Raw genomic sequence first — 17064 nt, 5'->3', positions numbered from 1 at the left:
GAAATTTTTAAAACCCTCCTGGGTAGAGGAAGTACCAGAAGCAAACTTCCACAACTAGAACTAATTCAGCTGCCTCCTAAGGGGGTGTTTGATAAAGCACTGAGTGAAAGTGCACTTGATCCATCTACAAGATGGAATGGATCTAAAGGATATAGTCCTCCTTCTATCAGAGAACAAAGCATGATTCAAATCAGTAATGACTATTCCTTAAACAGAAGCTTGGGTCCAGCAACCAAGCCCCTAAAATTCCTCTATTCATAAATCCTTCCGACACTTAATAATGCCCTTTCAAAATGTCTGAGTAAAAGCATCTCATCTAAAGCAATATTAAAGATAAACCAAAGAAATCAAATAGAATCAGAGTTGATGGAAAAGACCTTTAAGATTATATAAAAACCACAACAAAATTCTACTTCCTGCCTACTTGCTTGCACAAGCCATACCACACCTTCAAATGTCATGCTAGGAGGGGCCAGTATTAATCTTTGCCTAACTGATCTATGAGCAGAAGTAATATTCTTGGGTTTAACAGGAACTAATATCTACAAATACTAAGCTGATCATATATTGCTTATGTTCAAAGAGCATCCTGACTTTCACAGGAAAATACAAAAAAATAAAAGGTATCTTACTCCCTTTGTCCCTGAAGGTATTTCATTTAGGAAACCACGTAATGATAGCATTTGTTCCTAAATCAAATTAAGGTAAAAAAAAAAAAGATTAATTCCATCCCAGATATGTGTACAGTTGAGATTTTAGTTTTATTACCCCTAACACTATGGCTTCCCTTTAGCATTGAATTCTGGAGAAAAAATTGGCATAAAAGAAGACTGTATGAACATTGTAGTATCAATTCTACTACTTTGGATTTCTGGATGACATTTAATAATAGCTTAGTTACTCAGCCTACAAGAAATAGCTTTTCGCTTTTGTTACCTGAAATGAAATTAGTCTAACAGTCACCTACAACGAATCCGTATAGTTTAATTTTAAGACATTTAGCACAGACATACTTGTTGTAAAAACATTGCATTCTTCCTAACACCAGAACAGATAAACAAAAGGACCTTTGTCTCTTACTCCCTTAACATCTTTCCTAGTTGTTTTTTTTTTTCCTTCTAATGCTTTTGGGTATTCTGTATGCACTTCAAAACATCTTTCCTCTGTGAGTATGCACATATAAAGTTTAAATTTAAAGCTTCTACTAAAAAAAAAGAAGAAGAAGAAAAGAATACCTGGATTAAGTTTGACTGTATTTACTTTTACAAAGCCAACTTTTTGCACCACCACAGAAATATCTTAACTCGAAACTTCAGGGACATAACCCTCCAGGAAAATAAATATAAGTGTTGGAGGCAGGGCAATACATATTACTTTGAGGACACTTAATGTACTTTGAAGACAGCAGTACGTAAGCAAAAGTGAAGAGGTTTCACATTTTAAAACTTTTCCCTAGTGGAAGAGTAAGTTATGACAACATGAATATTATCTAAGATTTGTCTTGTATATATTATGCAACTACAGTGAAGAAAGAAAACAACCACCCACTCAACCAGCAGCTCAGAAAGAACAGCATGCGGTTTTCAGGAACGATGCTGACCCTCGAAAGCCTCCTCTCCCAGGGGTAAGGGCGCTTTTCAGAGTGGCATTTACACCGCCACAGAGATCGGCACTACGGCTCAAACCTTCAGGCCTACAGCTTTAACTTCGCCGAGTTCCACTACCTGCGGGACGGCGGATGGGGCAGCGATCCCTCGATCCCCGCAGCTGGCGGCGCGCTCCGCGTCCCCCCGCCGGCAGCGGGGCCGCAGCTGCGGGGGCGTTTACGCGGGGAAGCGGTGGGACAGCAGCCGCCCGGAGCCCTGCCCTGCCGCCCCAGCCCCGCACGGGTCCCGCTGCACGAGGCAGAGCACCCACGGGCTCAATCCCCGCGGGACGCGGCGGCCCCGGACCCCACCCTCACCTGCAGCGCGGCCTCCGGACCCCGACCCGCGGCGGCCACACCCGCGCAGCCGGACACGCCCCGCCCCCTGCCCCGGGGCGCAGGCGCACAGCCCCCCCCGTGCGCGCCCCCCCGCCCCGGCGGGGCCCGGCGGCCGCTCGGGCCCGGCGTGGCTCGGGGCCCGGCCGCGCAATGTCCGGCCCGCGGCACGGCGGGCTGCCCGGCCGCCCGGGCGGCCCTTGCCCTTGTGTGCCCCCGAGCCCGGGCAGGGCCGCGGGGCGGAGCGGCAACTCCGCAGGCGGGGGGCGGTGCTGGCGGCGGCGATGGCGGCGCTCCTGGCAGCGCTGGCGCGGCCCTTCCGCCGCTGCCCCGCCGGCCTGGGGACAGCGCTCCGGCGAGAGGCGACGGGCGGCCCCTGCGGCCGGGGGCGGCCGGGGACTCAGGTAGCCGGGTGCCGCTCGCTGCGGGGAGAGTGGGCGCTTCCAGGGACTACTTGGAATGCGCTGCCCGGGGGGGCTGGGGAGTCACCGAGCCTGGGGGTGTTTAAGGGAAGACTGGACGTGGCGCTTCGTGCCGTGCTGTGTTTGACGCGGTGGGGTTCGGGCATAGATGGGACTCGGTGATCTCAGAGGCCTCTTCCAAGCTCATTGACTCCGATTCCCACGGGTGCGGCCGCCGCTCGCCCCCGCGGAGCCGCTCGGCCGGCGTGAGGGAGGCGGCTGGAGGCGGAGAACCGCGGGGCGTAGCGAGGGACGGGTTTGTTTGTTTGTGCGAAAACTGGGCTCGTTTGAACAGTACGCATTTGATTTCTGCTTCAAACCTTGAGTTTGCCTCGTACTTACAGTTTATGTCCAGTGTAGTGCTCTGTTCGTGTTTTCAGGAGTAATCGTGAGCTTCTGTTGAATGTACTTCAAATCTTCGCTTTTTGAAGTAGTATTTTGATTTATGAGGATTTTTTAACATTTTGAAGTAATTTTTTTCCCTCAAAATCTGAAATATAATCGGTGATACAGACAAGAAAAACCTTTTTAAACCTGGAGTGATAATGTTCATTAATACCTGTCTTATGATCCTACACAGGTGCTTAGAAAAAGCCTTCAGAGAGGAGTTGTGCTTTCAACAGGGTCCTTTTTGGTTTATGAAGCTCATAAGCTGATTTCTGGCTTTGCTGAGGTTCATGCAAGCTTCAAAGGTAATATTTTCAAATTTGGAAGTATTTTGGTTATCCTGATGCGAAACTTAATTTTTTTTTACCAGAATTATAGAGGAAAATGGTGTAATGCTTTTGATTTTTTTTCCATTAGGACTGCATGCAGTGTTATTTCATGACAGGATGCTTATTAATTGGTTATAGGTTATGTGGTGGCACTTCAACAAGTGATTATTTCAGGTATAACTGAAAGCAGATTAGTAGCACATCCTGTCAGGGACAGAACACTTGCACAAGGTGGATAATAACTAATTTGTTGCTCAATCTTTAATTACTCTTATTTACTCTTACTTTAATTATCTCTTATTGAAAATATATGGGTCTGTTAGGAATACAGACCAAAACGTAATCTATTTTTAGAAATTTTAGCTAGTTGAGGTTTTCAGTGTGAACACACTGTGATTTCTTTTTAATCTAGCAACACCAAGACGGCTCTTCATATAAAATTGAGAAATGTCTTCTATCTCTCTAACACTAAAAAGCGGGATGCAAAGTCTTGCTTTACCTACTAGAAAACAATTTAACAAGTGGTAAAATGTCTTTTTGTATCCTTTGAGTAAGAATAGACTCACTGTGGGAAGGATAGTAACAATATCTTAAAAGGGGATATTGTTGCAGACTTAAAAGTTATCTGTCTAAATGAGGAATTTCAGAGTAAGCCTGACTGAAAGGAGAACGAGCCTAAACTGAATATATGCTCACTGCATAGTTGAGGTAGTAGCCAGTTCAGGTAATCTGTTTCTCTGTATCTTAAAAGAGGAAGATCTTAGATGTTTATGCAGATATAAATTAAAATTCAGATAATAAGTTTTTGAATGGACGAGAAGCTGTTTCATGAAGGAGTATCAGTGAGTAGATTTGAAATAGCTGCTCAACAGCTACACAATTAAGAAATAATAATGAGGAATAAAGAATTCATCATTTCTCATGAGGAACATAAATAACACTGCTTAGTTGGTCTATTCAGCACTCCCACGTGAATCTGACATTTACATTGCCAAGAAAAGCAATGCTATTGGGCTTTCTATACAGGATATGTAATAAATATGGTGAAAATAAGGGTGAAATAGAAATAACTAAAAAATATTCTGAAGCAATAAAAGTATAATAATTTGCATTAAACACCTTGTGGGAAATGCATTTAGAAGTTTTGAGTTCTGAGCATTTAGTAATTAGATATGTTAGTAGTGTTCAGCAAGCAAACCTGCCTGTTTAGTGAAGATCACAATGAAGATGCACCATGAAACTCATTTTGGACACTAAAATCCGAAGTCCACATAAACCATTATCTTATCTTTGAAAAGGTTGAAAGAAGACATTTAGAGACAGCAAGGTTAAAAATTATCCAGAATGCATTGATTTGTATTCTAGGATCTTTGAAACTGAAGAGGAAGCTTTTGTGTTCAGCAGCCTTCAATGTTTTGCTTTTTCTGTCAAGAAAACTGTGCTGACTTTAAATATGGCTGCCATGTTTAGTAGGTTATTTGAAAAAGGAAAACATGATTAACCATTATGAAAGGAGTTAGAGCTTATGTTTTGACTTCTAAATTTGGTCATGGATCCAAGAGTAATACCAAAGAGACCATAAGCATAGGTAAAAGGTCTGGAAAAAATTAGACAAGGCTTTTGACTTCCAAGATATCTGTTTAATGCTTTGATGTTGGCAGAAGAATAAACTTGAAGTTTGTTCTGCTGTACAGTTACATACATCAACAAAATTACCCTTCTGTTTCCCTTTGGGTATTTTTCCTTCTAATTCTATACTTTTTCATGCTATAATCCTCTATAGTGTGGTGTTTGATAATTCTGTTTCCTGTATGCTGTTCCAAGTACTATATTTATTTTTATATTATTTATAATTATATTAATCCAGTTGTGGAAATTATATTCCCCCACCAACTGTTGGGTTTAAGAGTATTTTCTAGAAAAATAAAGCATAAGAAAAACGGTAGTTAATTCATAAACTGATATTCTAGAAAGCCAATTCTGATTTTTAAAATTTTTTTTGCTTTTAGTATCTTGAACACACAGGAGTTTCAGTAGATTGTCTGTCTTGGGGTTCTGTTTGGGAAAATCCTAAGGACTTCAGCCAGAAACCCCTTAAGCAATATTTTGTTTTGGCTTGTGAGTAAATAATGGGACCCACTCAAACTGTAGTAATGTTCTGGCTAAACTATGGAACCATATTGAGAATGAACCATATTTTTTAAAGTTTTTTCATCGTTATTGTAAGATTTAAATTCTTTACATATACTAATGAAGGGGCTTTGTTACTCTCAACTCTGTACTGCACTTGCACTCTTCTTCCATTTCTCATACTTTTTTTTTTCTTTTCTGCCATTTTCACAAGTTATTTTTTAACTTATTTCTAGTAGTCTGATGCACTGAGAAAGACACCTTGGGATGTTAAATTTGTCCGTCAGCCAAAGCTGTCATGCTGAAAGCTGTTGTAGTCTCACTGGAGAGGCACCAGTGTGTCATCTTCGTTGTGCATTGTACATGTTGCTTACTCCATCTTGCTGTGCTTGTTTGAAATGATGGCTTAAAAATGAGCTACATCATTTTCAGCTAGGTTGTCTTGCTCTAGAATGTTTTGGTGATAATGTCTTAATTAACTATCATTTGTTCTTCTGTTTCCACAATTTTAATTCCTTCATAAGTGGAAGATGTGATAGAACAAGCAGACTACCTGTATGGGAGTGGAGAAACCGAAAAGCTGTATCGGTTGCTGGTTCAGCATAAAAACAGGTATTTGGGACATTGCTGTGGCTTCTTTTCTGTGCTCTTCTGTATCAGTTTTTCAACTGATATTCTCATTGTGGAATGCTGGAGAACCTATTTTTCACCCTTATGTAAGTAGGAAATAAGGACTCATGATATTTTTCCTCCTAATGGAAAAATGAATAAAGAAAGAACTGATAGTTGTAGGTGAGGGTTAATCCTCGTTTTTCAGTCATGGTCATTTGTTTTATTACTCTCAGAATCCCTTAAAATACAGTACAACTTTCTGAAATACTATTAAGCCTCTATTAAATTAGTAAGGCAGTGGTAGTTATCTAAAGTATAATCAAGTGTAAGCAGTGTTCCAAAGCAGTATATTAACAAAATGAAACTTAAGATCCTTGAGCTTGAACTGTAACCTACAATATACCATTTGATAAAATAATATCAATACGTACATAAATGTACAGGTTTATGTGCTGGTGGTGTGACTAATCTGTGTTTTTTTCACTGTTTTCTAGGAAGAATTTAATAATTTAAGTACAATTAGAGGAAAAAAAATGCATAATAGTTTAAGCATTCCAAGTAAACATTAATGCAAATCAGCAGTGATGGAAAAAATACTGTCTAACGAAGAAGAGAATACCTCTCCTTTTCCTTCTGCTGTTTTGAGTGGTACCATTGGGGTTTCTTAAATATCTTTTTTTTATAAAAACACAAACCTTTCCTGCAGATGTTTGCTTTGCAGACCAGAATGGCAGAACAAAGGCATTATTAAACAATCTATAATAGTGAGCTTTCATTTGCCGTTTGTTACCTTGGAGTTTTACATAGCATAGCATGATAGATGAGTCACTGTTGTCCTATCACCCACTTCAGATATACTTTAGAAGACTCCTTTTTTGCTGTGTTTCCCTGACTGCTTTAAAACATCAGTGTTTCTGTTCCTAACCAGCGATGATGCAGAGTTGTTATGGCGGCTGGCACGGTCATCACGGGATCTGGCTCAGCTTGGTAGTACTTCTGCAGAGGAGAAGAAAAAACTGACATATGATTCCCTGGAGTATGCAAAAAAGGCACTTGAAAAAAATGAATCAAATTTTGCAGCACACAAGGTGAGCCATGCAAAATAACTGAAATCTTGTTTGTTGATTTCTGCTTACAGAAAACAGAACAAATGTCATTGTGCTGTTTTAAAAACCTTCAGCATAATTTAACTTTTCAGTTGAGAAGGAATGAGACTTCAAATTCTTCCTGAAGTTTTTGGAAGATCTGAGTTCAGACTTTTCCCGGTAAACTCCCGCTAGGGAAGCAGAAACATTCAGTGTGTGCAGGACCATGGAAAGAAGTGACTGATCAGGGTGATAACAGCTGATGTAATCAGCCCCTCCTGCCCCAGTGTCGCCTTAAAAATGTTGTATGTCCCACATTCAGCATGCCTTTTCTGGGTACTGGGCTCTGTAGAGTTTCACTGGAAATATTTCAGACCCTGGCTGCCTTGTGCCCCCCCCCTTTTTTTTTTTTTTTTTTTGTGTGTGTGCTGCTTTTCTCACAGGCAAAGAGGTAGCAAAATGTAGTCACTTGCCTTGGTATCTTGGATCTTGATTCCTGTTACACATGTAGAGTAGCAGCTTGCTCTGATGTTGATCGAGCTGTTCACAACAATTACTTACTGCTTTGCCAAAACCTACCAGAACCCAGGCTAGCTCTGTACGCTCCAGTAGCCACGACAGGAGTGGGTGACAGCTGGGGACTGGGGTTTGCCCACAGCTGAACTTAAAGAGCTGCAAGCAGGGACCAGAAGAAGGAGGAGGCTCTTTGTCTTGAGATTCCATGGGGAAAGTTTATTCCAGGTGAAGGGAGCGTTTATTCCAAGTGGAGGGAGTGGGACAAAAAGAGCGCCTCACCCACCTATGCAAGGCGTTTATGTTCAGATACAAGTCAGGGGGGTGGATATAATCAGCTAACCAATAGGAAATCCTTGGGGGAGGAGTGAGGGGATTCCATAAACACTGGGACCAATCAGGATACGGGGAGGAAAGGGGGAAAGGTCAATGGGCCAATGGGGCATCCTGGATTAGGGGATTTCTAAGTGGGTGTTTCAATCAGAGTTTGGCTCGGGGTGAGTGGCAGGGAACATTTAGGAAAAAGGGGCACGGTTGTCTTGACAGGCAGGGAAGGGACTAGAACAAAGGGAGGGGAATAGCTTGAGGGACAGCTTTAAGGGAGGGTACAACTTAGGGAAAAACCAACTTGGGGAAAACATGGGGGGACAACTGAATGAACCATTTAACAATAACTTAATGAAATAAACACGAACTGCCACACTACTTGTGGTTGCTTGCGGTGGTGGCGGCTCTCCTGGTTGCAAGTTTTTTAAAATGTACTGTTAATATAGTGCTGTATTAAATGGGTTTTTTGTTATTTGAATTACAGTGGTATGGAATTTGCCTCAGTGATGTTGGGGACTATGAAGGAATCAAGACTAAAATTGGAAATGCTATTATCATCAAAGAGCATTTCCAGGTAATACACTTTTTGCATATGACAAGATAATATTGTGTCCAGTATGTAGATTGTGTGACAGCTGGTAACTAACTTTTGGTGAAATATTGAAAGCGTACTTCTGTTCAGACTTCCTAGCAGCACTGGGTTTGTTTTTTGGGTTACTGTGATATATGCTCCAGAAATGCCCCAGAAACACAGAGTACATTCTCTCCTGCAGTAAACAAAGTCACTTTAGAAGGGAGTCTTGAAATAGCTGAAGTGCTTTAGACACCTCCTAGGACTAGATGAGTTGTAACTGTGATATTGAGAATGGCAGTGTGGCTGTCCTTTTAACTGTGGATTATATAACAGTAAAGGACAAATACTGGAGAAGATGAAGAACTCCTAATTTTATATCACCAGAGATTATATCAAAAATTGAACATGCCAAGTCTCAAATGCAACATGTAATAACCTACTAAAGAGATGTGCTTAGACATCTGTCAGTGTCATCAGACTTTTGGAAGTGAGCTGATTAAGTTGTGCACTGAACAAGTAGTGTGTTGCCTTGAAATTCTACACACCACCGTCTGGTTTAATTAACAGTATGATAACAAGTCTATTTTTAAGTATATTTTAATCCATGTGTCAGAATAACTTCTTTACATATTGTGGTTTTTTTCTTCCCGCACCAGAGAGCCATTGAACTGAATCCGAAAGATGCTACAACAATTCATCTTATAGGGATTTGGTAAGATGTATTTTCAAACTAAAGTTAGCACATGGCACAGAAAAATGCAAGAGTATAAAATATCTTGCATTAATTACAGAACTGCTTGGAATAATTTAGAATGTACTTGTAATTGATGCAAGCACAGAAACATGTTGAACAGGTATAGGATGTCATGCCTTGAAAAAGTCTAGCTATTAATTCTTATGCAGTTATAAAAGATGAAAACTAATTGTTCATTTAATTTAGTTGTATGGAACTGTTAAAAACTCCTTTTGCAGATGTTAAGTTTGCTTCATGGAATGCATAGTTGGCATCAGTGATTGCAAGTAGTAGCTCATTTTTTTCTGGAGTATGAGTGGAGTCAAAACTCAGCACTGACTTTACAATGAATTTCAATGATGGCTGCAACTTAACACAGTCCCTGAAGAGCTATCAAAAATTAGATGTATTCTGAAAATATTTTTGTTACTATCTGTCAGGATACAGTATTTTTAAAGTTACATTAAATAAAGGGAGCTTATAAATGCATATGTATTAACTAGAAACCATTGAAATTGAATTTACTGCTCAATGAAAATGATACTAAGAATTACTGTTACATAGCAGGCAAATGGACTGGAAATAGAACTTTCCATACTAACCAGGGTATTCTATGCAAGTGGTGAGATGGAAAGCATTATCATTTATGTGTTAGGGAGAGACTCCAGACAGCATTTTAGGTTATTTGTCTGAAAAGGTTAAAGGTGTTACGTTGTTTTACCGGAGATCTCTGTCGTAAGATTGAGAGATTGGAAATAAAGAAAGGCAATGTATTATCAGCTTTAAAAAATACTAAAACCCACAGTGAATTTTTCTATGGTGTTTTTTTTTTTTTTTTTTTTTTTTTTTTTTTTTTTTTTTTTTTTTTTTTTTTTTTTTTGGATCATGAGTATCGGAGAAAATGATAATGATAAATGCTCTGGAGTTTTTTACTAGTTTAGAAACTTTGGCATCCACCATTCATTCCCACATGATCTAACAATTGCAGTAGTCCAGATTTTTAAGCAGAGGTATATGCTACCAACTAAATAAGCCTCAAAGTCATCTTTGAGATAGGAGACTTCTTCTGGAAAATACTTCAGACATTCTTCCCAAGGAAAATTGGAAAATATTATCAGAAATGTTAGATTAATACTGCTTTTGGCTCTAAAATATTCCCATGTTATATACTTAAATGTACTCATTACTGAATTCCAGAGCCATCTTGATCTGGCATTTAGTAGAACTCAGCCAGTTCTTGAGTATTTTTCTCTTTTCTTTTTCTAATCTGTTCTGGACTAAATCTTTATCTCATAAGGTGCATCTAATGACAGAATTTCAACTCCAGCAGTGTATTCCATGTCTTGCCTGCCTCTCCTCCAAACATTTAGAGTTACTAGTTTTTCACCTCCTCTAGAATTCTCTATTTCACACTGTGAATAACAATTGTAATCTCATTGTGGGAGGCTGCTAAATTGAATATCATTGTTTAATGTTTGCACCCAGAATGTTCTCTGCACTTGAAATGCTTCAATAAAAATATTCAATCTTTTCAGCACCAATAAGATACGTGACTGATTGATTACCTGTGTTATTTAGTAGATAGAAAACCAGCATAGCATGGCTTAGCCTGGAGCACAGTGGTTTGATTCTTGAATTTATTTTCATTCTTATAGATCAGAGTCTCAGGACAGTACTGCAGATCTACTTTATATTAATAATTGAGAAAAGCAAGGTAGTGTTGAGGTAAGGCAATGATATTAAGTTGTGTTGCTTTTGCAAATATATTTGAACAAAATACACATAAATCATTAAAATCATTCAAGCTCAAAATCTGTCTCATGCTTAGTAATTGTCCCAGTTTTAGCTAACGTAGTTAGTTCCCAGTAAAGCACACACCAAAACTTCTTTAGTAGCAGCTTCAGACATCTTGCTATTTTTGTTTGCAGATGTAAGAACAAGCTTATAGAACTTGCAGTGTGTCTGCAGTTTTGACTCTTGGAATCAACAATTACAACATCCAGTTTTTATGTCCACCAACAATTCTGAGACTTTTGCTTGAAAACAAGTGAAATGTGAAGGGTAGATGTAAAAGTTTCTTTTTCCTTCAGGTGTTACTCTTTTGCTGAGATGCCATGGTACCAAAGAAAAATAGCTGCAACACTGTTTGCCACACCACCAACTTCCACTTTCCAAGAGGTACAGTATGAAAATATTTCATAGATTGTTATTCCCCCCCCAAAGCTGATGATACATTTTGTACTTATTTTCCTGACAAAGCTACCTCTGACTATGGAATAAGCATGGAGTTGTGAGTTTACAATTGTCAATAATAAAATGAGAACATGAGAGTGATAGGTATCTAAAACATAAAAACCTTTAATTTTCTTCAGCTGTAGCACACACACAGAGAATAGTAAATTATTTTGGTAGTTTTTGCATGAGAAAATAATAAACTATATGTAACTTAGCTTGTATTTACTGTTGTGCTCTGTTGCAGATAACTGTACTGGTCCAGTGCTGATGATTTATATGGTGGTGTTATGCCATGTACCTATTTGCTAGTTGGTAGAATTTGTCCCCTTATATTAAATGCTAAAAGCAACAGCTCACTTTGTTACTTAAGATGAACAAATACCTTTAATTTTCTGGCCACATATAGCGTGGGTTTTTTTCAATTGAAAGTACTTTTGTTCCTCTTTCCTGTGAAGATTCCTGCTGTCATACACCCTAAAACATACTATCCAGATGTTAATCCTTTAAAATAGTGTGTCTGAACCAGTGTGCACCTTATTTAAACACCCGTACATATATAGAAGCTTGACAATTAAATTGGTAATAGAAATGTTTGGTGCAGCTGTTTTAATCTTTGTTTGTTTAGAGCAAGCAATAACTGTTTTGTTCTCTTAAAGTGGGGGGAAGGCAGGCTGCTTGCTGTTACACAGAAAACAAATTAAGAGCTGTTCAAAAAAGAAATAAAACTCTTTAATGGAATGTCAAGCTTGTACGTTTTCCTGAAAAACCACTCTCAGAAGAATAGAAAGTGTCAGCCAGGATTTCAAATGCTGCCAGAATAATGCCAGTCCCAGTATTCAGTTCTGTAGCACTTAAACTCGCTGAAGAAGCAAACTTGTACTGGTAAGATTTCTGCAGTTGCAGTACAAAAACTGTTTTATAGATACATCCATACTTTCAAGTTCTGTGGGAGCTTTTTCCCTCCCCATACTACCATTAGGGAAAGGTAGGGATGGACTGACATTTTGTGTGCTGGATGGGAAACTTATTGAAAATGTGTGGATATCATAGATGTTTAGCCTTATGTAAGAGAGGTTATGGACTGGTGCCGTGTGGAAGTCAGTTTTCTCTCAAATGTTTATTAATGACCTAAATATTAAGATTTTTTTCATCTATTAAATTTATACATGAGAAATAGATTGGGAAAACAGCAGGTGTGCTGGATAGTACAAACAAAATTCAAAATTTATCTTGACAAGTTGAATTGGAAAACTAGTCAAAAAATCCAGTCTAATCCTATTTGTTCCTATCAAGCAATCCAGTTTGATAGGAACAAATAGGAGGTACTAAACGTAAGGAAAAAGTGGTAGGGGGATAGTTGGGTAAGTACTAGTTCTTTTGAGATGGTGTCAAATCTAATTGGACATCAGTAGCACGCTGAATTAATAAAAATAATATCATGGGCGGGAACTCCTTTTTCAGATATGTGCATAAGACTTTTCTTTGATTATTGTGTTGAGTTTATTCTCCACTTCAAAGAATACAACTTTGTCTTTTATAGGCTCTTCGTTACTTCCACATGGCAGAGGAAGGTAAGACCTGTGGCTCATTTTCACTGAAAACTATCTTTAAGGATTGATGACTTCCAGTAAACCTCTAGCTGTCAGTATTACCTTAGTAACTGTAGCCACCAAACCCAAAACAGCATATGATCAGGTGATGAATGTGTTGTTCCAGTCAGCGCACTGAGCTGTTACATTGCAACATTTTGTCAATATGTTACACGTCTCGTATACATCACTTTCAGTGTAAGGTGAAGACTTTGACAGAGTAAATACTAAAGTGAAATTTATATCTTCCTGAGAATAAAGTACTCTTCCCTAAGGAATTCAACAGGAGTGCAGGGAGGCAGAAGAAATAAAAAAAGGGAATTCTGTGTTATTTTTTCAAAATTTTCTTAGAGTTTGAAAGTCCTCTGCATTCTAAATAGAAAACAGAAAAAGAAGAGTTTTTTATTATTTCAAAAGGTATTATGCCAATCTGACAGCTAAACTGTACACATGATATAAAATAAAATATGAATGTGTTATTTCTCCAGGAGTGTAGCCATAAGCAAAATTCACTAGCTGAAAGATAAAGGAAGCCAAGGGAAGACAGTGTTCTATGAAAAATTTTACATAGTTAAATTATTGAAGATCAGAGGAAAGGCTCATAGTGTGTCTTCCTGAGTGTCAGGTTATGCATCTGTGAACTGGAACAGTGAACTTCATCTCAAAATTTGCCTCCAAAATACCTCCATATGTTTTGAAACCTAACCTTAAATCCAGCAGTAGAGAAAGCCTGTGCTGTAAGTATGAACAGCAAGCAACATTAGTCTTTAATAATGAATGATGCTTTATAAAAGCAAGGTTTAAATCTCTCCTTAAAAAATGTTCACCGTGGATGCAAATAGTTTTGCTCTCTTCTGTGCAGCGAAAATTAAGCTGATGTCTGTATGTGCTAGAAAAGGTGTCCTATTTTCCCTTGCCTATACATGCCAAGCTAGTTGCATTGCCTGTTGTGCCTACTAGGTCCAGAAAAGCCCAAAACCTGAAAAGCAAAGCTGTTGTGCATTAAGCTCACTGCTTTGCTCTTTGTGAGGAATCTAGTGTCATGTAGTGTATTAACTAGCAAGCTGCTAATTAATATAATTGTTTATGAGAAAAAAAATCTAGCAAGTGAAAGTTTTACATTTGCTTCCTTCTGATCCAAAGCCAAACCATGTTTTCTAAAACAAGTATCAAAGTAAAGTATAGTATGCTACTAATTCTCATCTAAAGCTTTTCTCCTATCTCTATGCAGCTGATCCAAATTTCTACAGCAAAAATTTGCTCTTTTTGGGGAAAACATACTTGAAGTTAAACAATAAGAAGATGGCTCTTCTGTGGTTAAGCAAAGCAAAGGAGTATCCTGCTCAGACAGAGGAGGACAAACAGGTAGGAAGTTAAGAACTGTGATGTTATATATCATATAACAATCACAGATTGTATCCAACATATATGACATCATGGCAGTGGAATGTTTTATAAAATTAACTCAGGGCAACTTACAGTTCAGCACCTTTAACTCAGAATCACATCAACACCAAAATATTGTAGTATGTTACTAGCCACCTCTGGAAATTTTAGTTGGAAACACTGTTTTATTCATAGCAGAGAACTGTTACCCTTCATCATGGTAGTTCCATAGTGCCAACTGCGACCCAGCCTTAGCTGTGTTTCTGAAGTTCACACAGGCACCTCCCTAGCCTGTTTCTATGTGAATACAAAATCACCTTTCATATGCCTGAAATGGGTAAGATAGGAATTACATTTTGGAATAGCTCACAATCATGTGAACACAAGGGAAAAACCCCAGATGTACCAAAACCTTAGCACTGCAGTCCTTTCCAGGCCCCTAGGGAAAGACTCAGATGATCTGAGTAAGACAAATTAAGTTGATGTCTCTTTGACAGCAAATCTCCAGTGCTAGATGTCGTGAGTCACTTAATTACTCTTTGAAACTGTGCAGAAGGATTCTGGTTTGGAGGGTAGGCACCTGCTTCCTACCTAAACATTCAAAGTACTTTCAAGAGAGGTAATCCATTAGACTTGTTCATACCCAATAATGCATTCAGTATAAACCAGAGCAATTGCAGTCACCTTTCAAAAACATTACTGTTAGCATCAGGACTAACAAAGCCTCATTTCCATTTTATTTTTGTATTTATTGACCTCCATTTCATTTAGCATTAAGCTGAGTTGAGATGCACATTCTGAATGTCCATACAACACTCTGACTGTCCAAAGTAAGAAATACTTTGGTAGGATTTTGCATTTCACACCTCAGAAAAAACACTACCAAGACAGTGTTTCAGAACCCTCTGTAGATTCGCTAATAAGCCTCAAACTGTTTCTTCCGAAAATGAGTTCCTTCAGTAACATCTTTCAGTGGAAATACAAGTCTTACATTCCTCCAATGCCTTGCACAATATTTAGGAATTTAATAGCTGAAAGGAGTAGTGGTCTGAGGTGTGTAAGGAACTGGTCAGTTCTTCTAACAGTTACTAGTAGCTGGAGGCACACATGAAACCAGTGATCCCAAAAACTTGCTTACTTTTTGAATGGTTCTTAAAGAACAGTCAGGAGTGAATTTTGTGCAGTAGCCAAGTTGTTAAACCACTGATCTGCTTCAACTACTTGTGGCCTTCTGGTACAGACATCTATTTCTTAATCTCTTAGAAGTGTCCAGAGCTGCTGAACTGAGAAAGGCAGCATTCTCTCCATTCTGTGTGTGAACATGTAAAATGCAAAATTAATTGGGAACTAGACTTGATAGTCCACTATGAAGGAAACTGGCCTGTGCAAAGACATTTGAATTCTTGTCTCAGCATAAGTAGGTTTTCTGAACATTTTTTACTGCAGATACTCAGAGGTATCTGGCTTATACTGTCTGCATGGCTTGCTATATCATTACCATTGTCGGGTTGGAGGTTTTTTTGTGGTTTGAGGAGGGAGGAGAGGTGTTGAGATTTTTTTGCTGTTCAGTTTGTTGTTGGGTGTTTTAATATGAATGTTAGAGATAATATTAAAATTTTATTAGGTTTTAACCAGAAACCTTAGGCAAACAGAGCCTCAGAAATGGTCTCACGTAATCACTGTCTGGAGTGTTGAAATCCCTAGGTTGGTTGGGTGTGGTCAGAGGTGCGACAACTTCCTGCATGCTCCTATTGGACTGCAGCAAATCAAGAACTAGTACCTGTATTCCACACAAATAAACTTCATTTATGTAGTAAGTGAATGACACTAGCTTAAGTGTTTTATTCCTATTCATATTTCAAGTATTGAACATCCTAAACTACAGAAGAAAAATTACTTGTCCTAGGACTGTTCTGAATTTACACAACGGCAGGGAAATATTTGGGTGCTTGTGAGGGAAATTTTGCTAGAAGCGTCTGTAACTACCTGGGACTGTTACTTTACATTTATTTCTTTCAGGTACAGAAAGAAGCTTTGGAGCTGCTTAATTCTATATAAGAAGAAACAAGATAATGGGAATTCAGGTTTGAGCAGCATAGGAAAAAGGCCCCAAATACTACTTCAGTTTACTGAAGCTGTTACTATAAGTACAGCTCAGACCTTCTATCTCCCTCTCATTTCTATTAAAATCTGAACTGGAAGATCTGTTTCATTATGTGATCCTGTCTGTTCCTTTACATGGGAATGAAGGGGGTTTCATTCACAAGCAACGTCTATAGTTAGACAGAAAAGGGTGGGAGAGTAATAGCCTGGATTTTTAATTAAGTTTTTTACACTTCTAAACTACAAGTTATTTATGAGGAATAATAAGAAACATGACTAGCATAAGTTTCAAGAAAGGAGGGACAGGATCATGACATAATTAAAATCCTGCAGTTTTTTCTACAGTGTTTTCTTGTGAAGTTCAATGGCCTTCAAGAGTAATAGATGCTCCTACAGATTTATCATTAAGGCTGCACCATCTTAATTCCAATACTCTTAAATGCTAGTGTTTGACTTTGAAGAATGTGTTGTGGTTTAAAATAAAAAATGAAGGAAAAAGCAAGTATGGAACATCTAAGAAAATCCCTTTATGGGTGATATCAGCATGGTCAGTGAGAAGGTTTGTGATGATTTAGTGGCTGTAAATGTTTGCTGGGCACACACACTTTACCCTAGACTG

At 38.7% G+C, this 17064-nt stretch overlaps 2 protein-coding genes across 7 annotated transcripts in view; one reads left to right on the top strand and one right to left on the bottom strand.

Moving 5' to 3' along the window:
- Window positions 1–2048, bottom strand: part of CPNE3 (copine 3) — a 29322-nt gene extending 27274 nt beyond the window's left edge. Inside the window, exon 1 of one of the 3 annotated variants that reach the window (XM_064390829.1) lies at window positions 1964–2048. The gene's annotated coding sequence lies outside the window, so the exon portion shown is untranslated. Of the gene's footprint in view, window positions 1–1724; window positions 1933–1963 lie in introns of those variants that run through there. The other 2 variants (XM_064390846.1, XM_064390837.1) reach the window with 2 other exon arrangements.
- On the top strand, window positions 1495–16554 carry RMDN1 (regulator of microtubule dynamics 1). 4 transcript variants are annotated; one of them, XM_064390890.1, is made up of 11 exons: window positions 1495–1624; window positions 3023–3134; window positions 5168–5276; window positions 5813–5900; window positions 6829–6988; window positions 8310–8399; window positions 9056–9111; window positions 11223–11310; window positions 12908–12938; window positions 14188–14321; window positions 14840–16350. In XM_064390890.1, exons 2-11 carry the CDS (start codon window positions 3120–3122, stop codon window positions 14963–14965), a joined length of 897 nt encoding a protein of 298 aa, XP_064246960.1. In that variant the 5' UTR covers window positions 1495–1624; window positions 3023–3119; the 3' UTR covers window positions 14966–16350. The 4 variants fall into 4 exon arrangements, with proteins under 4 accessions (XP_064246960.1, XP_064246940.1, XP_064246930.1 ...); XM_064390880.1 differs by lacking the exon at window positions 1495–1624 and adding an exon at window positions 2247–2385 and having other exon boundaries at window positions 14840–16349; XM_064390870.1 differs by lacking the exons at window positions 1495–1624; window positions 5168–5276; window positions 14840–16350 and adding exons at window positions 2122–2385; window positions 16362–16554.
- The last annotated feature ends 510 nt before the right edge of the window (window positions 16555–17064 follow it).

The sequence above is a fragment of the Passer domesticus genome, chromosome 1 (genome assembly GCF_036417665.1).
Source record: "Passer domesticus isolate bPasDom1 chromosome 1, bPasDom1.hap1, whole genome shotgun sequence".
Lineage (NCBI taxonomy): Eukaryota > Metazoa > Chordata > Aves > Passeriformes > Passeridae > Passer > Passer domesticus.
This window is presented reverse-complemented; position numbering and strand designations above follow the sequence as displayed.

What these genes read in the sequence shown, in the direction of transcription:
- RMDN1 (XM_064390860.1), top strand. Translation starts at nt 2,266, where the DNA reads ATGGCGGCGCTCCTGGCAGCGCTGGCGCGGCCCTTCCGCCGCTGCCCC. An exon ending in TCATCAAAGAGCATTTCCAG is followed by an intron (nt 8,400 to 9,055) that starts GTAATACACTTT and finishes TTCCCGCACCAG; the next exon opens with AGAGCCATTGAACTGAATCC. An exon ending in ATTCATCTTATAGGGATTTG is followed by an intron (nt 9,112 to 11,222) that starts GTAAGATGTATT and finishes TTTTTCCTTCAG; the next exon opens with GTGTTACTCTTTTGCTGAGA.